Source organism: Triticum aestivum, chromosome 1B, assembly GCF_018294505.1.
Source record: "Triticum aestivum cultivar Chinese Spring chromosome 1B, IWGSC CS RefSeq v2.1, whole genome shotgun sequence".
Taxonomy (NCBI): Eukaryota; Viridiplantae; Streptophyta; class Magnoliopsida; order Poales; family Poaceae; genus Triticum; species Triticum aestivum.
In genome coordinates this window covers 354,645,172-354,668,552 of record NC_057795.1, presented here as the reverse complement: position 1 = coordinate 354,668,552, position 23,381 = coordinate 354,645,172, and the positions used below count along the sequence as shown (strand labels likewise).

Below are 23,381 nucleotides of genomic sequence, written 5' to 3'. Positions count from 1 at the left end.
ACTGCGAGGCGCGTGAGGGAGAGTGACGAGTGAATTGATGTGCGCATTAAAGCGCAGGCGTTGGTGGTTGGTGAACCCATCAGGGCTAACACCACTGACACCTGCCAGCCAACTGGTACCGCGCAGGCTGGGCTTTCAAATTCGACCGGGCAGCCCAAGAAATTTTGCAGGACATCCGCACTTTTTCAAGCCATGGACCATACCGGGATACTACTACTCCACATATGTACAGTATCCGTAGGGAAAACTCCGTATGTACAGCAGCACTGGTCGTTGTGAGAATAGTTGATGGTGAGAGGAAACGCTTTTTACTATACGTAAATGAATTTATGTTGTTCCTCTACGGCTCTACCATCGCTTGCATCGCCATTGATTGGACCGTGTACGCTCCTCCAAGCGATCGATAGTCACAAAGGTGCAACGAACATTCGCTGATTCGTGTGTCCCTCCTCCACAGCAAAAGATTCCTGAAGAATCCCGCGTACCCAACTGCACGTACCGTATGTTTCACTGCTACAAGCCTAAAAGTTTACACTGCAAATCAGGACGCTCCTGTCTAGTAAATGGCGCGAGAGTAGGTGGCATTGTCTAAACATTCTTCCTTAATCAATAAAATGGTAAATCGTTTGCCTTGTTTCAATTTTTTTTTATCTCAACATGCAACTATGACATCTTAACATGCAACCAACGTATGGGACAAGATCCACTCAATGTGCAACCATACAGGAAAAAAAGGCTTAAATGTTTAAATTACTTTACGCTAATATGTTCAATAGATAATGTTAAAATTATACAATAATGATCATGTGTATTTAGTGTTAGTTCTTATGTTATTAGTCAAAATATTTATGTGTATATGGTCATATCTCATTGAAATATATTGCAAAAAATTCCGGGCAACGTATCGTCTAGTTCTATTAAGAGCATTTTCAATAGAAGATGTAGGTATAAAATAACTAACTTTTACATCACGAAGACCCAAAAACGCTGCTTCAACAGATGATGTATATATATATATATATATATATATATATATATATATATATATATATATATATATATATATATATATATATATATATATATATATATATATATAATTACATCTCCTTCTCCAAGTGTTGTCAAATACAACACTCTCGAAACCGCAGCCGCGCGCCAATCGCCCAACCACCACTTCATCTGTTTCCACCCACCCGACTGCCGCCCTCCCGCGCGCCGCCTCTGCCTTGCCAGGCTCACTGCGTGACTCCACCACCGACCGCCGCCAGATCCCGCCGCTCCACCACCCCCGTCGCTGATTCTGCCGCTGCTCCGCCGCCGCTTGCCTTCAAATTGGCCGATGTCCAATTTTCCACCGTTGAATCGTCGTCGCCGGATTCGAGCCGCACACCTGCCAGCACGCCGCGTTGCTTTTCCGCCACCAGACTCGACCTTCTCGCGCCCAGGCCGCCTACCTACAGCTACCAGTCCGACACTCGATGCACAGTCGCGCCACTGCCCGATTTGAGTCGTCGTCGTCTCCAGATTCGAGTAGCACACTAGCCACCACGCCGCCGCTGTAACTTTTCCGCCGCCAGACTCGACCTTCTAGCGCCCTAGGCCGCCGCCCCATAGCCACCAGTCCGACACTCGATTCACAGTCGCGCCACCGCTCGATTTGAGTTGTCGCCGTCTCTAGATTCGAGTAGCACACCAGCCACCACGCCGCCGCCGTCACTTTTCCGCCGCCAGACTCGACCTTCTAGCGCCCTAGGCCGCCGCCCCATAGCCACCAATCCGACACTTAATTCACAGTCGTGTCGCCGCCGGATTTGAGTTGTTAGCGCTGCCGGGTTCAAACCGCACACCCGCCACCACGCCGCCGCCACTTATCCGCCGCCAGACTCGGCCTTCTCGCGTCGCTCGGTCGCCGCCACCAATCTGACGCTCGATTCACAGCCGTGCCACCGGCCATTCGAGCTCCCGCCACCGCATTTGACCTCCCGACTCTCATCGCTCGGCCGCTGGTGCTCCTGCCACCGCCGCTCGGTCCGCCGACGCTCCTCCCCGCTTTCGTTGCTCGGTCGTTGGCGCTCCTGCCGACTAGTTTTACATCTTCAAATATATCATATGTTAGAGTTGAACTTTTACATCACCAATACATCATCCGTTGAAGTGGCCTCTCTTTTGGAGATGTAAAATGCACTTTTTAGTTATGTACTACGTCCGTCCGGGTTTATTGGTCCCCATTGTATTTCGTGCCAAATTTTGACCATAGATTAAACTAACAAAATGTTCACGCATGTCACCAAACATTATATTTTTGAAAACTATGTTCAAATACGAATGCAATGAGATAATTTTTCTTGACATGCATCAACATTTTGTTAGTTACATCTTTAGTCAAAATTTGACACAAACTACAAAGGAAACCTATAAATCAGGACGGAGGTAGTAAATTATACAACACCTAGTTTTATATCTGAATTTGCATCGGAGATGCTCTAGCATGCACCACAGGCACAAGATCATAGTACATAGCAGTACTGTACGCTCGTTCAATTAAAGCAGCATTTGCGTTTGCATCGTTTACATTTGTATAGGGTTTATATGTACTCGAGCTATGAAAGGACCACAGACAACCGCACGCCGCGTAGCCGACATATTCTTCGTAGCAGTGTAGCACTAGTCAACGCCCCTGCATTATCCAGCATCTCGTACTACAAACTCCTCTTCAGAAAGCCATTAGCTGGTTGGAGATCGTCTTAGCTAGTAGTAGGAGCAGTACATTTTTTAGCTCACCAAAAGATAAAAAGTCTTAGGACTGAAACTACTGAAAATGAAGAGTTTACTCCAGTTCACAAGTAACCTGAATCGAGGGCAGAGTACCAGCTAGTACGGCAACGGGACGCCAAGCCCTCCCGGGATCTGGTCGTGTAGGTGAGCTGCGCGGGGAGGAAAGCTGAGACGGGCAGATCGCGTAGGTGAGCAGGCGCCGGAATCCAGAGCCCCCTGTGCGTATACCTGAATATGCGTCACAGCGTCAGCGTAAAGCTCCAGCGGGAGTCAAATTCTTCCTGGATTTAGGTGGCAGCGTAACCTTTTCGGCACGCGGAAGTTGTCGCCGGCACTGTTTAGTCGCCGGTGGAAAGAGACGGTGAACTGACCGTGCAAGGAGATCAATGACGATTAAATTGCCATATGCGGGCAAGGCTTGTGGTGGCGTGGCAGGCCGATAAGTTGCAGGATTTGGAGAACGGATGGATGATGGATCAGGTGGAGACTGCGCACGTGATCCGTGCATGGAGGAGCATGTGTATGTGTTGCGTGCAAGGAAGCAGATGTGACGGTGGTGGTAGTTGTTTAGGCAATTGACATTGTGCGCAGGGCAGTGATGTTCGAGTCAACACACGGAAAGCAGGCACCCGGAAAAATGAGGTACCCGCAGTGAAGAGACCCTAGAAGAAAAATGGAAATTAAAGAAAGCCTTCGGCCAACGCTAGCGCATGGGCCGGCCGATATGTATAGCATGGGTTGACACCCCTTCTCCACCATGTATGTTTTCCTCATGATCGCGCGATCAGTGCACACATTTTCGTCATTTCGGTTTCTTCCATGTCACTACATAATTATCCGCTCGGGTTATTACCTGTTTTGAATGCATAAGGTAGAAAGCTATCTACCTTTTCTTTCAAAAAAAAAAACTACATAATTATCCATGCTTTGCAAGGGTCATACATATTCTACTTTTTTTTAAACACAGTAGAAACGCAAGGGCTCATACATAAGCGCATACACTCATCCTTATGAACGCACACACACACACCTTACCTCCATGAGCACCTTCGAGAGACGTCTCCTCCCACTGAAAGCGCATCGTCGAAAATCCTAAAATAAATTCAGAAATAATGCAAGCACCACGACTTGAACTCTGGTGGGCTGGGGATACCACTGTCCCTCTAACCATCCAACCCCAAGTTGGTTCGCTATACATTCTACTATGTTAGTTTGTGATTTACCTGTCTTTTTAAGATGATTCTGTAAATAAAAAAGTTTTTTGTTTAAGAAACATTTCTGGGCTTACTAAAAAACAATAATTTAATTTGGTAACTGCACCATCCATTCTAGTGGGCAATAATAAAGAAATGGAAATAAAAATGCCACTAAAAATTAAAAAAAATGGATATCTATGCCGAGGTGTTGTTCTCACAAAGCACGATATTTCTTGTTGTAACTGGCAAAGAAGAAACAAAACTGTGCTCATGATGAGCCAACAAAACACCTCTTTCACTACAAGTCTACTTATTTTACATTGTTAGTTATCCAAATAACATTTAATTTGTATCTGTCAAGAAGTTCTTATTGTCGAGCACACGTGCTACCTATATGGGGCTACCCATCTATGGGATTTTACTATATTTTAGTTTCCACCGGTTTTGGAAAGGTTCTAGGACCTTCTATGAATTGAGTTTTTTCGGTTATTCAGTTTTTCCTTTTGCTGTTTGACCCTTTTTTTCAAAATTTTATGTATTTTTTGAATTCATGAACATTTTGAATTGTGAAACCATTTTTCAATGGGACAATTACATTTGAGCCCCTAGTTGTGTCACACCCGTTTGATTTGCCCCTAAATTCGAAAAACCCTCATTCCTATCCAAGCTCGTTTACTCCTCTTATGCTTTTGCCCTTTGACCGTTTGACCGTCACTTTGAAAAGTTCATAACGAATTCATACTATGTCATAAAAAATTCAAATAAGATACAAAATGTTCAAAAAAATGTCACCTATATCTGCATGCCATTTACATTCATGACAAAAGTGTTGGAAGGCCCCCATCTCAATATGAGCTCATATGATGTCAACATGAATAATAAAATCCAAAAAAATTGAAAACACATTAAAAAATTCCGAATTCTTTTACTGGCAAACATTGACAAATGTTTTGACTGATCGCAAAGTTTCATCATGGAATGACATTTATGGAAGTCATGGCGAAAAAAACAAAATCAACACTCTAAAATGCTTTTGTTTTGGAGCATCAATTTTATTTTTTTGCCATGACTTCCATGAATGCCATTCCTTGATGAAACTTTGCGATGACTCAAAACATTAGTCAATATTTGACACTAAAAATATTCAGAATTTTTTGAATCTATTTCCATTTTTTTTGAATTTTACTATTCATGCTGACATCATATGAGCTCAAATTGAGATGGGGACCTTGTTGGAAATATGCCCTAGAGGCAATAATAAAAGTATTATTATTATATTTCCTTGTTCATGATAATTGTCTTTTATTCATGCTATAACTGTATTATCCGGAAATCGTAATACACGTGTGAATACATAGACCACAATATGTCCCTAGTGAGCCTCTAGTTGACTAGCTCGTTGTGATCAATAGATAGTCATGGTTTCCTGGCTATGGACATTGGATGTCGTTGATAACGGGATCACATCATTAGGAGAATGATGTGATGGACAAGACCCAATCCTAAGACTAGCACAAAAGATCGTGTAGTTCATTTGCTAGAGCTTTGCCAATGTCAAGTATCTCTTCCTTCGACCAAGAGAGCGTGTAACTCCTGGATACCGTAGGAGTGCTTTGGGTGTATCAAACGTCACAACGTAACTGGGTGACTATAAAGGTGCACTACAGGTATCTCCGAAAATATCTATTGTTTTATGCGGATCGAGACTGGGATTTGTCACTCCGTGTAAACGGAGAGGTATCTCTGGGCCCACTCGGTAGGACATCATCATATGCGCAATGTGACCAAGGAGTTGATCACGGGATGATGTGTTACGGAACGAGTAAAGTGACTTGCCGGTAACGAGATTGAACAAGGTATTGGATACCGACGATCGAATCTCGGGCAAGTAACATACCGATAGACAAAGGGAATTGAATACGGGATTGATTAAGTCCTTGACATCGTGGTTCATTCGATGAGATCATCGTGGAACATGTGGGAGCCATCATGGGTATCCAGATCCCGCTGATGGTTATTGACCGGAGAACGTCTCGGTCATGTCTACATGTCTCCCGAACCTGTAGGGTCTACACACTTAAGGTTCGATGACGCTAGGGTTATAAAGGAAGTTTGTATGTGGTTACCGAATGTTGTTCGGAGTCCCGGATGAGATCCCGGACGTCACGAGGAGTTCCGGAATGGTCCGGAGGTAAAGATTTATATATGGGAAGTCCTATTTTGGCCACCGGAAAATGTTCGGGATTTTTCGGTATTGTACCGGAAAGGTTCTAGAAGGTTCCGGAGTGGGGCCCACCTGCATGGGGGGACCCACATGGACGTGGGTAGTGGGGTCAAGGCCCCACACCCCTGGTCAAGGCGCACCAAGATCCCCCCTTAGAAGGAATAAGATCATATCCCGAAGGGATAAGATCAAGATCCCTAAAAAGGGGGGATAACAATCGGTGGGGAAGGAAATAATGAGATTTCTTTCCTCCCACCTTGGACAACGCCCCAATGGACTTGGAGGGCAAGAAACCAGCCCCTCCACCCCTATATATAGTGGGGAGGCGCATGGGAGCTATACACGAAGTTCTGGCGCAGCCCTACCTCTCTCCCTACTCCTCCTCTCCCATGGTGCTTGGCGAAGCCCTGCTGGATTGCCACGCTCCTCCACCACCACCACGCCGTTGTGCTGCTGTTGGATGGAGTCTTCCTCAACCTCTCCCTCTCTCCTTGCTGAATCAAGGCGTGGGAGACGTCACCGGGCTGTACGTGTGTTGAACGCGGAGGTGACGTGCGTTCGGCACTTGATCATCGGTGATTTGAATCACGACGAGTACGACTTCATCAACCCCGTTCACTTGAACGCTTCCGCTTAGTGATCTACAAGGGTATGTAGATGCACTCTCCTTCCCCTCGTTGCTGGTTTCTCCATAGATAGATCTTGGTGACACGTAGGAAAATTTTGAATTTCTGCTACGTTCCCCAACAGACCTTCCAGCACTTTTTCATGAATGTAAATGACATGGAGATATAGGTGATGTTTTTCTGAACATTTTGATATCTTATTTGAATTTTTCTGTGTTAGTATGAATTTGTTATGAAGTTTTTAAAGTGACGTTCAAAGGGTCAAAGGACAAAAGCATCAGAGGAGCAAACGAGCTTGGACAGAAACGAGGTTTTTTTTAATTTAGGGGCAAATCAAACGGGTGTGACACAACTAGGGGCTCAAATGTAGTTGTCTCTTTTTAAATATTCAGGAAGGTTGTTATATTCAAGGACATTTTTCAAATTCGTGAACAATTTTCATATTTATGATTATTTTTAAACTGGGAAAATTTTCTGAAATCAGATAACATTTTTCGAATTTCAACTTTTTAAATTCATGAATATTAAAAAATTTATGAACATTTATTAAACTCTTGACATTTTGACTTAAAAAAAATTCACAGTCATTTTTCTAAATTCATGATTTATTCAAGAGTATTTTTTCAAAAAATCGACTAAAATAATAGAATGAAGCAGGACAGATCCCACAAATTAATATTACGGTCTTTGGTGTAAGAGTTCTTGTCCGCAGTATTTTTTGTTTGAGGGAAAGCCTTCATGGTACGGATATTCAGTTTGGCTATTCATTGTGTAAAACAATCTCATCCTCAGCCAAATGCGTGAAACTAAAGTCTGGCGAGGTCATGGTGGGGAGAATATTTGGTGCACCGGTGCACCGGACTCACGTTACATATTTTAAAATGTTTAAAAATTCTGAAAACAAATTTGCACAGTCACACAATGTAAATGTAGGTTGCCACAAAATTCGAAACATAGCTCCGGAAACAAAAATGACAAATTCAACACTCAATAGTACATAACGTAAGCTGGGCTTTAGATTTGGCCCATTAGCATATTGATGCGAAATTTGTTATTTTGTATATCAAAAATATCCTAAATTTGGCCCATTAGCATATTCTACATATACTAAACCTGGCTAGGTTTAGTTTATCCTGTTTTTTTTAATTTTTCCTATCATAAAAAATTGACCAACTGATGACTGACACGTGTAATACTGGGCGACACAGCCATGTATCTTCCTGGGTGTGCGGAGCAGCAGCCAATGGGAACTCAAAAAAAATACGTCGACCCGTTGACGGTTGGTTGCATGCCTTCCGACGTTTCCGGGTCGCGATTGGATACGTCGCTGGCGGTTGCGAAGATCAGGTTGGATTCGATGTCCTCTGCATGTGCCTACATGCGCTGCTGCTTATCTTTTCTTTTTTTTTTTCCCGTCCTGCAGCTTCTCGATTCCTTCTGTTGGCGGTCGCCGCTTCCATACTGTTTTCTCACCTTTTCCTGCCGCCTCTGCTGGTCGCTTCCGATTTGGTCTCCTCATTGCTGCTACCTCCTATAAATACTGGTGGGCGTCCGACCCTCATCCTGCTCGCTGCTGCCTGCCCTCTTTTTTCTCTGATCAGTGCTAGCGTGGCGATGGTTCCTCCTGGTGCTTCTGCGTCTGGCCGCCGCCGTCGGGGCCACCCCCTGGGATTCGGGCTGCTGTTATTGCCCGTGTGCGCCGCGCTGGCGGCCGTCGGTAGCAACACGGGTCCCGTGCCGTGGCTCTCGGCCCCGGACTTCGCCCTTTCTTGCTCCCCGCGACCACAGGCATGTCCTCCGGCTTCGGTGGGGAGTGGATCCAGAGCGCGGGCCGCTGTGGTGACCAGCTGTGTGGAATCTAGGCCTCAGCCAGGGATAGGAGACACGTGCGTATGCAACCCAACTCGCAAGTCTGGCGACCTCAGCCGTTGAGGTGACGACGACACATCAGTTTGTGGCGAGGCGCGCGAGCGTACCCTGGGGCAACTTCTTGAGGAAGGGAAGGTGGGGCGTTTCCAGCTCGCGCCCCGTCAGGCCGTCCGCGCGCCGCAATCCCTGTCGGTCATCGTGGTAGATGCATGCCTCGAGCTGTCCAGAGCCACCCGTTCCTCGACCTTGCATCCGGCTTTCCGAGGAACCTCGCGTCAGCCAAGGTCACCGGAGCCCTGCTCTGCTGCAAGCCACTGGCGTACCGAGGGTACAGGGCGGTGATCGCAACATTATACGAGGGCCCTGCGAGCGACGGACGCGGACTGCCAGGCATGGAGCAACTATCAGACCTTGGTGGCGTGCTTCCGGTGCAATATGAGTGCAAGGTCGATGTGCAGGCGACCGCCTCGGCTGCTGCACCCTTCGTGTCAACGGCCGGCGGCGCCGCAGCTGCGACGGCCGTTACTACTTATTGCTATTTTTGTTCATGGGACCGGGATGGTTGATTTCATGTTTCTGATTCAGAGAATCAGAGTAAATTTTTGTGCTTAATGCGATGTACAGATGTAGGGCAACTACGCATCTTCTCTTTATCATGTCCTGTTTTAATTCTATCTGCCTCACTAGGATTGCAAACATCTTTGACAGATTCCTCAAAGGCCCCATCACTTGCTTTGATGAGATGGACGTCCAGTAGGTGCAACAATTTAGTTTAAACTAAATAACATTGTTGGCTCCTTTTACTTGTGTCACCTATTAATCTTCCTTCTCTTTTCCATGAAGAAAATCATCAATGAGGTGACAAAGATGAAGAATGGGAGCAATAGGATTACGATCACCATGAGGTAGTACGTGAGTGAGGACCTGAATACTCTGACTCTGCGAGATGTGAGCAATCTTGAGTAGCAGATTGAGTTCTCTCTGTACAAGGTTCGCCCAAGGAAGTTAACAACCCAACTACTAGATGCAATAGTTTCGTGTGCACATTGTAATACCACCTGGAACTGTTATATTTTTTTTAGCAGAATGTGGACCTTATTAAGACCTATATATCAAAGATTCAGCAGTTGGAAGCTGAACTAACACGGCAGATATTCTCCGCTGCTTGCAGAAATTGTTTGCATGATAAACTTGCACTGGATAAGGGCATGCTTATAGACGATCTAGATTTTGGTTGTGAAGTAGGAATATTCAAGTGTCAAGTAAGTTACAGTACTGTAATACTATGATGTGTTTATGATACTTTCTCTAATAAGCACTTCTTTTTCAGATGAAGAATAGAAGGAAAGAGAAGTTAGTGAACACTCCTCCATACAGGAAAAACTGGATATGGAGCTGTAAGATCAAAAAAGGACATCAGCAAGAGGAGATACAATACTATTTTACTTCCTTATAATTATAAATGTTCATATACGAATTTACAACTTATCTGGCTCAACTTCGACTCTTTGTTCACATGTACTGATAATCTTCATTCCACCATCCATTATAAACTCATTTTCAAAGATAACCACACTTAACCTACGATTATAATTAACAGTTATAACTGTGCTCTCTGGTATTGTGTTCTTTGTTCCAAATGGAAGTGTAATTCTACCTTTTTTTAATCTAAATTTCTGAAGGTTGATATGACACAATTTATGAAGAGTGACACCACTGTTCTGAAGTAACATCATGAGACGAAGTTACATGAGATGGAATAAGAAAGGACAGCTCTTCAGGTTTTATTTGCTGTAATTTGCTGACTCCTTAAAGCACAAACAGTAGAAATCTTATTTATATTTACAAAAAGAAATCGAGGATCTCGATCATGCATCACCGAATATACCTTCCTCAACTGACGAGGGCACACAGAAAAAACAGAAAAAGAATGAAAATTATCTCCAGAAGATGATCATGATTGAATCTCAGGTTTTGAAATTCTCTATTTCCCGTTAGGTTTCTGTTTTGTTGTTTTTTGGAGTTCTTTTACAGTCTTAAACTGGTTATTGAGTGCATGACACGTGTATTAGTTGAGGGCCTTCCCACCAACTTTTACCCATGGATTAATTAAGTAAATTCTTCACTTCCTTTCTGCAACTTCGGTTAATTTTCAAGCTCATATTTATATAGTCCATGTATAAGATCAACAGGTTGTTATGACCGGTTTAACGTATAACCGGCGGAGGCCCACGGGGCAGTAGTTAGGGGCTTGACCCACAAGTTATCTTAGGCTACAAGTTATCTTAGGCTATTCGAGGTTATAAATATTAGTTGTAAAACACTTTTTGAAGATTAAGTAATAAAGATATTTTCTATCCTATTGCCCGGCTCTAGAGGAGCCGGAACCCTAGCCGCCACCAGCCCTAACTGCCGCCGCCCTCCTCCTTCCTCGCGACGGCGCCGACGCGCCGGAGCTCGCGCCCTCGCCCCCAACCTCTGCTGTTCTGCCCCTACAACCTACGGAGCAGAGCGTACAACCGAGTGTGTCATCCTCTTAAGACGCATGCAGAAAATGGATGCCGTTTGGCAACCGCAGCCACGTCCAACGATGACTCACCCACTTGTACGTGCTCTATATATAACCAGTTGTACATCCATCAAGAAGATAAGCCAAGTACACCACAATGGACGAAGCTTACCACCCACAAAGAGCATCCTCCATGACAAAACAAGTTAAGAAAAAGGGCAAGCATCCAGCCCTAAATTTTAATCATGGGAGCGGAAGCAGCTCGGTAAACTCCTGGCTCTATCTATTTTTTTATTACCGTTTGTCCCTTGCAAGCAAGAAATTTAATATAGCATAAATTTTCTTATACAGCAGGAAAATCTTATCGTTTACATCCTGAGGCGACCAATGCTTGAAACAGTTACTGAAACAATTCGTTTGAAAGTACAAGGTTATACATGTTGGTACGTCCATGAAGGTATGATGCAAGCATCTGTATTAATTGCTCTACCACGCCAGGAAGGCAGTTTTAGAGAATCTTCCATCACATATGAAGGAGAGTCAGCTAATACAGAAGATGAAGCAATGGAGAAGGCAGCTCAAATGGCCTTAGAATGCATTTGTGCAGACTATAACATTTCTGTTAATGATCACAATTACTATGCCCTTGAAGTCACAAAAGAAAGGTTGTTTACAGCAAGAGAGAAAGCTCAAACAAAGCAATGGCAATTCAACATGGCTCGCCAACAAGTAACTACACAGCAGAATGAATTTGCGAGGCAAACAATGATCCTGGCAAAGATATGCAACAATTTTTATGATATACTACCACTCCGCATGTATCCCCAACGTCCAACAAGCAGTGACCCCATAATTACGTACACAGGCGCACACCGTCCCGTCCGACGTATGGAAGAATTTGCAAAGTCACTTTACCATTTTATCACAGGCACAAACCCTGTAGGAGGCTACACCAGAATGATCTAATTCATCAACAACTACTTCTAGCTTTGTCAGCATGCTTTCGTTTGTACGAGTGGTTCTTTTAGCTTATTTACATGGTGTGTTTCTGTTTCTGTAAGCAGTTCTCCACGTAGGATGAACTGTATGCAATTTAGTTATTTGTAGTGTGTCACTTTTAATATTTACTTATGTATCCCTATATCTATCTACTGTCAACAGTTTCATATGTCCAATTCCTTCAATGTTTTTATGTATTATTATGAGACTAAATGTGCACGCAACAAACTGAAAATCGAATCAACAGATTGTCCATTCGCGAGTGATCACCGAGCGCGGCGGCTAGTTGGTGCTATCCGGTGCAAGTGTCAATGTGCTAGATTTTTTTCACTGTTTTGAAATGTTCTACAACATCCAGTGCACCGATAGCACCACACTTGCACCGGATATGTTCCCGGTTATGGTGCCACACATTGCCCCCTTCCTCGTCAGGATTACAATCTAAAGTAAGTGAAACTTTTTTTTTGCTTCCATAGGAAAATGATAAAATTTAACAATAGTGAAAGCCTACACAAAAAGGTACACTCTTCATAGATAGTTGCAGTGGCCTAATATTTCTCCAACGTATCTATAATTTTTTGCATTGTTCATGTCATATTTTCATCATTTCAACAAAGTTTTGAAGTTTATTTGTACTAACCTATTAATAAAGTGTCATGTGCCAGTTTATGTTTTCCATTTTTTATTTTTTCACAAAAATAGGCATATTAAACCTCCGTAAAAAAGTTGAAAAAAATACGATGTTAATTTATGTATCAAGGAACATCCAGGGGCCTGAACTTGGACTAGGAGGGCCCATAGCCCAAGGGCACCTAGTGTGACTAGGCACTTTGAGAACCATCTGAAGCCCTCCTTTGGCCACAAGCTTGCCCCCGAAGTTTTGCAACCGCCTTATATTTTAAGGTTTTTTTGAGTGATGGATATCCAGAAAAAAGATAAAACTGTGACAAGACTCAAATTTTAGCGTCCAGAAACATGCCCCTTAAGAATCATGTCCAATCTTGGAAGAGGCACTCGTCCTACACAACCATGGCCACCACAAACTAGAGGAAAACCAGCATGGCATCGACGGCGGTGGGGTCGGTCCTTAGTTACGCATAGTCAGAACTTGCTGACGTTCTTTGCGAGCAGTGATTGGCGTCCGGGCGCAGACCGGAGGCTCTAGATTTAGGCCTCCCTGCCCAGACCCATTTTGCAGTGAAGACATCTACTCCCTCTTCATTGTCGCTGAGGTGCATGCTGAGGGTATGGCCATCCATGGCGAGCCTTCTACTTGCAACATCGGGTGGTGGTTGGAGTGCCATCCAGGATGATGGAACAGGACCACCCCTACCCGGATTCCGCATGTAGCGGGTGACTACCAGGCATGGTGCCTGACAACCTCGAGACAGGCGATTGTGGGGGTCCAATCTGGATGTCTTGGACGGACTTCCGATGGCCGGAGCATGATAAGTTGTGGGAACCTGGTGGGCTTTGGTCCATCGTGGCTCTCGGATTGTAGGTGCATGGTGGGCTTTGGTCCATTGTGGGAGCTTGGACGGTCGTCCGATGGCCGGAGCGTGATAGGTTGTGGGAACCCCGTTGAAGGCATTGCTTAGATATGCTTGGGTTGGTTTCCTTCTCGGTGAAAACCTAGATTCTGGTGTTGGGTGGTTTGATCGAGCGATGATAGCGATTGAGCCTCGCTCCCTTCCTGAAGGCGATGTTTGCAGAACCTCGTCTTTCGTATGATGTCATGAGATGGTTGGTACGGATATGGTCATTGTTGTAGTTTGTCGATCACAGATTTGATCGCTTGAGTCTATTTTTTACTCACTTACACATAATTTGTTAATGTCTTCGCTATTTGACGGTGTGTTTTTATGTGCGTGCCTTGATGTTGTCTATGTGCATCCTAACTATGTAGAGACTGAGCGTGTATTCATTGTATTTGTATGTTCTTGTTGCTTCATTTTTGAACTAATAAAATTCACCATTTGTCGAAAAGTACAGCGGTATAGATATTGTTTTGGCCGTGATGCATGTGCCCTGATGCATGTGCCATCAGGGCCACTCAAGCAGTCGCGCGCGCTAATCATTCGCAGTTAGGTTGGTTAGTGTCCGGATTCTGAAACCCTGTCTTTCCTAGCCTTAGGATCTACTAAACGACAGCAGTTGCGCATTTGTAGTATCCTTCCTGAATTTTTCTTCAGAGGATTTCGCTGATCAGTGTTTATCTGCGCACTGAGCTCCACTGTACAGAGCTCACAGCTCTCACATGCCTGAAACGTCGTGATCGTCCGACTCGACGGCGCACATAACATTTTATTCCAGTTGGACAAATGGCTTTTGTTAAAACATTTCCTATGAATTTTAACCAAGGACAACTTGACAAAGCGTAATTGGACAGGGCCTACTAGGTGTAGTTTCTGTGATCGGGATGAAACAATTAAACATCTTTTTCTTGATTGCCCACTAGCTAAAATTTTATGGAGGACAGTCCATATTGCTTTCAATATTTCTTCATCGAATTCAGTCAACACGTTACTTGGAACGTGGCTTAAGAGGATAGAGCCCGGGTTAGCGAGACATATTCGTGTGGGAGACAGTAGCTCGGGATATCTTCAACCGGTTTGGATGACAATAGCTCGAGACATATTCATGGATCCGCCAACCCATCATACAAACCAGCGCACATCCCCTCTGTCTTGGGCTGATCTATTTTTTAACCTTTAAAAAATTGGTGCATGAGATAGGATTTGAACTCCCAACCTCTTAGTTTAATTCGCCAAACTCTAACCAACTAGGACAGCTTAAGTTGTTCTGCCTAGTTACTCCTTTTATTCTTCTTGTTGTCCATCTTCTCGGTCGTTTTTTGTTTTGTTTGGCCATTTTATTCTTCGGTTTTATTATTATTTATTATTTTCTTTGTTAAACACGTTCTCGTCCTCCTGTTAACAAAATGAGTCGCGCGCGTTGACGTTAAATACATACAATTAATGCAAACAAAATATATTAAATATAAAAGGTGAGTGTGTTTCAGTCCGCATGCATAAGATGGATGGATGATTCATTCCGGGTTATGTGTGCACATGACCCACAGGTTCTTGTCGCATGAGTCGCCATGTCTGTCCTCAGGAAAAAATTAAATTAAATGCAAAACAAAAAATGAGTCGCGTTTCAAGGAACGAACGAAATGTTGCCGTCTGGTCTCTGCGTGGTTTCAATGTAGATTTTACTAATTTAAATGCTTCGGTTATTTGCAATTTCCGTCGTTATCAATCAACATGAATATTTTCTTATATCCTAACCATTTCTTGAAATTTGTCAACAATTTTAGAATTTTAAATTGTGTATGAAAATTTTATAAACTTGAACACTTTTTCTAAAATTGTTAACAAATTCGCAACAACTGATGTTGAACACAAATTGTTATCAATCCACATGCTGACAAAATTTGGTGTCATTTTGTGCATGATAACAATACATCATGTTCAACCAAGATCGTTCGAGTCAGCCGGTAGGGCAAGTTTTGAAGCACTTTCTTTACCTCCACCAAACATACCCAATATTTTTCCACACAACGACAACACCATGGAAAACACGCATGCCAAGCTTCGTTGGTTTCCGACATTTCATGCATTATTTAGGGTTTTCCCAGCAAAAAAAACCTTAAACACAGGCCGAACGTGACACAATGTGCGTTCGGTGTCCGAAATCGTTTAAATTTTGTTTGGGGGGCTACCATGGGCATGCCTACTCACTGGCAAATTTTTATGTCGCTCTACGCATGGCACCAAACACACCATGTACAACTTGGACCTTTTAGGTATCCCGTATGGCAAGTCTCGAAGCATTTTTTTTACCTCCATCAAACAGACCCAATTTTTTTTTCACACAATAGAAAAATAATGGCAATCATGTGGGGCCAGGCGATGCGACGCGACGACTTAATTACGGGGCGGGTGAGACGGCATATGGGGCAGCGGAAGTGGCACGGCAGGCGAGGCATCAGCGGGCGAAGGAAGCAAAGTGATTGTCGTTGGTTGCGTTGAATCGTCGCACGTGCTCGCAACACAAATATCACGGCCCGGTGCAGACATAAATCAAAAATAAATCATGGCTGCCCCGCGATAAAAAAAAGCAAAACGCGTAGAATGTGTCGTTACGTGCATGCCGTTTGCTAATGCGCCCCTGAGCAAGTGGTAGCTGGTTCGACTCTGCAGGCTCCGCCTTTTTTTGACTATCTCGAAAACAAATCGAGGTCGGCGCTCACGTAAAAGAAGGTACTCACCGCGGATAAAAAAAACGCCTCACACCGTGGGCGTAAAAATACATATACATAGTGCGTGTGCTGGCGGGTCACTTTTACAAATACGACCATCATGCCTTTACTAATGAAGGGGTATCGGATAATCTAAACCGTCCATGTGTTTAAGGGGGTCTACCGAAGCAGAAGTGTCTTTTGGCTAGTTAGTGGTTCTAGCCTTTTGGTTCTGTGTGAGCCTTTTTTGTCTATTTTTCTTTGCTTGTGGAGACTTTGAGACCTTGTTGAACCTTTTTTATTTAATTAATAAGATGACCGTATGCATCATGCTGATACAGACGCCGGGGAAGCACCCTTTTCGAAAAAAAAAGAAAAAAAAATGACCTGCAACTTCTAAATGCCATGCCTAGTTCCTTGCACAAATGACTTTTATTCCAGGGTACTGTCATTTTTTATGAAGTCTCCTTTGCATGCAACAAGTTACCTGCCCAGATTGACATGGATCTTTTTGTTTCAGGCCGCTGGAACATTTTGATGCAAAGAAATGACCTGCAACTTTTGTGATGTTGCATGCAAAAACGAAGAATGCTGTTAAAAAACGAAGAATTTCTTGGTTTTTTCAGACCGCTGGAACATTTCAGCGTTAAAAAACGAAGAATGCAGACTGCCTCAAGAACCAGTTTGGCACAATTCTGTGATGTTGCTGGCCTGATTTAAGCATTTCATTTTGTTTTTTAATGTTTCCTCGGCTGGAATTGGTTAAACGTTTTCCTTTTATACGCTTTGTACTTATAAATATGTTTCACATGTTATATATATATATATATACATATATATATATATATATATATATATATATATATATATATATATATATGAAAAATACCGTAGAACGATTGTTCCACGGTTCTTAGCTCAAAAAGAAAATGTATCCAACCTGATGCTTCCAGAATAGGTGATCTCATGGATCTGTGTCGCTTCCTTTGGAAAGCGGCAGTTGAGTCTCGCTTGGCTTATTGCCGGAGGTCCTTGCTTGTTGCTGTTTATTGAAAAAGGCTTTTGTCCCGCTTTATAAATAAAGCAATGACCAACAACATCCAGGTACATACGCACACCATCACAACACACGCACATACCCAAGGCGGGATACATAGGCGCTGAGCGCAGCAACACGACCCCCGACACTACTCGAGCACCCGGGACTTCACCAGTGAACAGGGCACCACGAAGAGATGCAGCCGCATACGACGAACCGTGGGCTCCAAGACGGTGCCTTCAGGAAGGGTGCGACACGGGAGCGTCGCCATCGCCTGATCCGAGGATCAAGGTTTCCCCCGGAGCCACACGACAGACAATGAGAGTCGCGATGACGCCTTCAAGAAGGAAATGAGCTACGCCGCCGCCGGTCTGTTCGAAGAAAGAGCAGGTTTTCACCCCGGCCAATACTCATTGCCATCGAACGCCGCACCCCGACAACCACGCCGCCCACACGGCCATGGGCACTGGGCAGCACCAAGCGACGGGCTCTGCCCGTGAGCACCGCGCAACCACCACCAGGGCCGCCGCCCCGGAATCCAAGACCTAGGAACCACCACAACCGACACCCGCCGCTACCCCAACGGAAGAGACGATCGGATCCCGGGGCACACAAGTCCATCGATTCGCCCTACAGCTCCGGGCGCGAGACTAGCTTGGTCCTGCTGCCGGACGCGAGACGAGCTCGGTCTTGCTGCCGGGCGCGGTCCTGCTGCCGGGCGCGAGACGAGGGGGTCCTGTTGCCGGGCGCGAGACAAGCACAGTCCTGCTGCCCAAGCACGGGACTAGCGATGGGTCGCAGCAGGGAGAGGGCCAACCCACCGCCGAAGATTGCGCCCGGGCATCGAGAAGAGGGGTCGAAGCTCTTCACAGACCGCTCACCAACGGGCCGATGCCGAAGAAGTCCAGCCGCCGCCGTGAGACGAGCCTGACCACCGCCATGAGCCACCACCACGCCGTGGTAGCCCACATCCCCGTCGAGCGCAGCCCGCGGCACCTGCCATCGCCGGATCGGCCCGGGGCCGGCAGGTCCACCACCACCAGGGACCGCTGCAGCAGGGGCAGCCACCGGAGCAGGCCACCACCTGCGGCGAGCCGGGGCCCTGCCACCACAAGGGCCCAGAGCACCTGAGCCGCAGCCGCGATGGATCTGGGCCGCGCCCATACGCCGCCGCCGCCGGGATCAGGGCACGCCCCCAGCCCGTCCCAGCCATCCGCGCCGCCGCCAGCAAGCCGCGCCCCCGTCGCGGACCGCCGTCGCCGCGCCGCGGCGCCCTGGGCCAGCGCCGCGCCGCCGCCCAACAAAGATGGCCCGCGCCATCCAGCGCCGCGCAGGGGAGGAAGATGCCCCGCCGCCGCCCGATCTGGCCGGGCTTTGCCGGCCAGCATGCTGGGGCGGCGGCGAGTGGAGGGAGAAACGAGGAGGGGGCCGCGCCCCGCGGGCTAGGGTTTCCCCCCGGCGGCGCTCGAGGGAGCGGCCAGGGAGGGGAGGGGAGGGGAGGGGAGAGCTGCTGTTTGTGATATGGTTGCGGGTAATTTAAGTTAGGTCATTGCGTATATGTGACAGTGCCTGACCACTGTGAATTTGGGTCCAAATGAGTGTGCCAGACTGTACATTCGGTCATTGATAGTAGTCTTTTGCTACTTGGACGTGGTTAATTCCATTGGACCAATTCTGGACAAAAGATTGGCTGCTGATACTGTCCAATTTCATCAGCATCTCCTGTGCAATGATGTAGTTTTTGAACATTAATTAAAGTTAAAATGCTAGCTATGCTTATCCACGACTGAGATGTGTCAACAGTGTCGGCTTGGCAGTTTGTTCCCAGTGGTTTCTTCTTAACATATCTTCGTTTTGTTTCTTTGTCTTGATTACCAACATACATTCTTGCTGTTATGTCATAGATGGAGAGGTCAGCTACAACTCTTCCTTGGTTGGCATTATGTGCTATTTTTAGATTCAAATATCAAACTGCAAGACCTAACAACGAACAATTTTTTTGAAAAGGGCAAAAGATTTGCCACATATATTAATATTAATTAAGAGAGAATAGAGTTTTTTTTTTTAAAAAGCTGAATTTTATTGACTCAAATGAAGCATTAACCGGATACGAACACAATGAGCACACACACGACCTCTGTATAATTAAGATGCACACAACCAACACCAAGACACACATGCAAATAACAAATTCGACAAATAGCAAAGTCGTATAAGACCAAAGCTATGTCTAAGTGAGGAAGAAAAGGAAATCCCCGAAGTGATCAAATATGCTATCGACAAACTACAACAATGAAATCCGCAACAATCATCTTTTGACACCACAAGGACAATGAGGTTTTTCAACAACAATGCCTTTAGGAAGGAGCGACGTTCAAGCGTCACCGTCACTGGATCCAAATAGAGTTTTGTGTTACAAACACCCCTTAAGAAGACACGAAGGAATTCTCAAAATGATGGCTCTCTCTTGATGTTGTCGAGGATAACCGGAGGCAGTGTGGCCTTGTCGCGGAACACAAGGGCGTTTCGTTCGTTCCAAATTGTCCATGTGGTAAGCATGGTAAGCGTGGCAATGGCTTCCCGGTTGGGGATGGAAGACCTAACAATTAACATGACCTCTGTTACAAATTACTCGAAAATTCGAAATTTTTCCTAGGACAAACTTATGTACCGATCAAATGTATAGTAAGATATGCTAATATTTACAACATCAAATGTACATATCAAAAAAATATGGTAAATCTAATTAAACTAATTTGGTATTATTAGATGTTAATATAATTTTATTAAAACTTGACTGAACTTAAAGAAGTTTGACTAAGGAAAACTGAAACTTCAAGTAATTTACAAACAACTGAGAAAGTACAATTTATACACGGTTGGAGTATAACTGTTAATGTGATACAAATCCCTCGCAAAAAAACGTGATACTGATCCATTTTGCAGTTTGAAGCCAAAGACCGCAAGTCAGTGGATCTTCACACATGCATGGCGCATATTTTCATAATATATTCTACATATTTTAAAAAACCAAAATTGCCTCACAGGTCGTTGCAGTTATAATTGTCCCATACAGAAAGTTTTGCACGTGAATGTCCTCCCTGCCCATAACTGCATTCTGCACAGAAACGGTATACACGCCAGAAGAGAGCAAGCAGCGTCTTTGTACCACACGTACTCTGCATAATCACATCACGCAGCGGTCGCGTTCTTAGCAGATGGCGCAGGAGTTGGGGTTCTCCTCCATGCTCTGCACGACGTAGTGGCTGTTCATGTAGGGGTTGTGGTAAGCCGAATAGGCCGATCTGTACTGGTTCATGAACTCGGCCATGAGCTGCTCCTCCGTCGGCTGCGGCGGTTTCGCCTCGCCGTCGTCCTTCTTGGCCCCGTCCTTGCCGTCGCCGTCCTTCTTCTCCCCCTCCCCTTCCTTCTTGGCGTCGGCGCCGTCTTTCTTGCCGTCCCCGTCCTTCTTCTTGCCCTCCTTCTCGGGCTCCTTGGCCGGGCCGACGGAGTCGAGGGACGCCGACCACGCCTTGCGCAGCTTGCTCACCACGTCCACCGGGTCCACCATGCCGATCACCGTCATCTTGCGGGTGGCCATGTCCACGGACAGCGCGTCTATGCCTGCACACACGAGACAGAACCCAACGTCGGTTCCTTGCTTGCTTCAGCTAGCTCTTATTGTTCCTCACGAGCCATGCGAAAAAACAAAATAGTTCTTGCTCGTACCGACGAGCGCCGACACGGCCTTCATGGCCTTCTGCTTATCCTTGCCGCTGTTCACCTCCAGCTTCACCACAATTTTCTGCAGCAAAACCAAACAGCTAGCGTGATCATCATATAGATGGCGTTCTGCTGACCAGAGCTCGAGCAGGGGAGTACAGATGACGAGCAAAGATCAAAAGGCAGTACACAAAAGGGGCAGGTAAGAGCAATACGTGTTGGATTCTAAAGCAAGATCCAAAGGGATTCAGCCCAGAATCCTGGCACGAACCTTCGACATGTCCCCGAGATGCGAGCTGAGTACCAGACCAGCCGGCGGCGGCGCAGTACAGACTACAGACAGGCAGGGAGGATGCGTACAGCTGGAACGGGACGGACGGGAGGGAATAACGTCATCGACGAGTTTTGGTCTTGTGCACATGAACACCTTCAATTGGCACCTTGAGGATTCCCTCATGCAATGGTGGGATAGAAGGACCGACATGCGAAACCCCAATAGACGAGCGATGGCCTTCCTCACCATACTCGTCTCTTGGACTATTTGGAACGAGAGAAACGCGGGTGTTTCGCAACAAGAGTGCGCCGCCGCCTATCCTGCTCCAAAATATCGTGCTCGAGGCAAAACTATGGGTTACGGCAGGTGCTAAGAAACTAGGGTGTACTAGCTAAGTGTCCGTGCGTTGCCACGGATTAACAAATATATATATACAAAGAGAAAATTCATGTGACATGAGAGTCAAAGGTCATTTCTATGGGATGATATCTCATGGTCATGATCTAGTAGATACATACATCTCGTCATTGTCTTTCTTCCACACTCCATGTCTGAGCTACCACGCGACATTCGACTTCCTTCTCTCACCATGCATGCTTTTATCTCCTATTTCTCCTACCTTTACCTTACACGACAGTACCAAGTTTCTTGTCCAACTATCATAATCTTCTCCGGTAGGGCACCCCCTTAGATTATTACTGACTTGTACATGTTGCAAATAAGATCAACGAAAATGGATACTAAATTTCTGATGAGAAATGAGAATTCAGGGCAATATCTTCCCAAGACAATAATAATTCCAAGACAATCTTTTTATACCTTCTGTCAACATTGGGACACACATTCCACACAATAAGCATGCAATGATGTTGATACTTGATTAATTGTCATTATATGTCTACAGTAAAGATAACTTTACTCAAAACCGCCTATCTTAGCCGAATCAACAAATCTCTCTCATTAATGCAATTTTCTTTAGAAAACAAATAATAGATTCTTGCCTATCTTAGCCAAATCAACGGATCTCTTTCATTAATGCAATTTGCTTTAGCAAACAAATAATAGATTCTTTCCTACCTTAGCCAAATCAACAGATCTCTCCCATTAATGCAATTTGCTTTAGCAAACAAATAATAGATTCTTTCCTACCTTAGCCAAATCAATGGATCTCTCCCCGGTTCGCTGGGCGCATTTCGGTGGGTGGGCGTGGGGGTGGGGGTAATTTGATGGAAATAAACCGGTTGAAAATAAACCGGTTGAAAATAAACGAATCCTGTCTCACTCTTCACTTTCTTTACAATAAACTTCAGAATAGCAATCTTGGCGAGTGATCTCGACGGGGTTCAATCGGCGTGGCGCACCGCTGATTCTTCCAGGAGTGGGTGCTGAGAGGAAGGATCCCAAACCTCCATTGTCAATCGGCCAGAGCTGCATCGTCCTTTGGATCAGAGCGTGGACGGGGTCAATACGGTAGGGTTTGAGGAATTTGTAGGACATGAGGGTTTATGGTTGGCAGCACGAGAACTCACCCATATCTTCGCAGACGCCAGGCCCGAGGTGCGGTCGTGTTCATGCTTCGGGAGCTGCCACATGCTGTCCTCGCCGCCATCAGCGACACCACCGCCATCGCCTGTTGCCACCACTTCAGCGCCACGAGCGTGGGACCGAGGGACGAAGGGAAGGGAAGGAAGTGAATTGACGTACCTATGTTTGGTATATATCACACGAGGAATCAAAACTGGATGCACGTGAAAGCATAGAGATGGGAGAGGAGGACAGAGGAAGGGAAGGGCAAGAGAAACCTGAGGATGTGCGATGAAGGAGCGATGCCAAAACATCACAAAGGGGGACCCGTAGCTCGTCACGTAGCGCGGCCGCCTCATTGCCGGCTGCCACCCCGC

General features: G+C 45.5%; 1 protein-coding gene and 1 long non-coding RNA gene across 2 annotated transcripts; one reads left to right on the top strand and one right to left on the bottom strand.

Annotated features, from left to right (window-relative positions):
• The first annotated feature begins 8,351 nt into the window (after window positions 1-8,351).
• LOC123091317 (uncharacterized) lies at window positions 8,352-10,954 on the top strand. Its single transcript, XR_006443034.1, has 3 exons — window positions 8,352-9,450; window positions 9,537-9,955; window positions 10,024-10,954. It is a non-coding gene; the product is annotated as an uncharacterized lncRNA (long non-coding RNA).
• Window positions 10,955-20,398: 9,444 nt separating this feature from the next.
• Window positions 20,399-21,745, bottom strand: LOC123091309 (heavy metal-associated isoprenylated plant protein 39-like). Its single transcript, XM_044512789.1, has 3 exons — window positions 21,478-21,745; window positions 21,213-21,288; window positions 20,399-21,107 (listed from the first exon to the last, which is right to left on the bottom strand). Exons 1-3 carry the CDS (start codon window positions 21,727-21,729, stop codon window positions 20,695-20,697), a joined length of 741 nt encoding a protein of 246 aa, XP_044368724.1. The 5' UTR covers window positions 21,730-21,745; the 3' UTR covers window positions 20,399-20,694.
• Window positions 21,746-23,381: the final 1,636 nt, after the last annotated feature.

What these genes read in the sequence shown, in the direction of transcription:
- LOC123091309 (XM_044512789.1), bottom strand. Translation starts at nt 21,729, where the DNA reads ATGGTGAGGAAGGCCATCGCTCGTCTATTGGGGTTTCGCATGTCGGTC. An exon ending in ATCTCGGGGACATGTCGAAG is followed by an intron (nt 21,289 to 21,477) that starts GTTCGTGCCAGG and finishes GTTTTGCTGCAG; the next exon opens with AAAATTGTGGTGAAGCTGGA. An exon ending in GGCCGTGTCGGCGCTCGTCG is followed by an intron (nt 21,108 to 21,212) that starts GTACGAGCAAGA and finishes TCGTGTGTGCAG; the next exon opens with GCATAGACGCGCTGTCCGTG.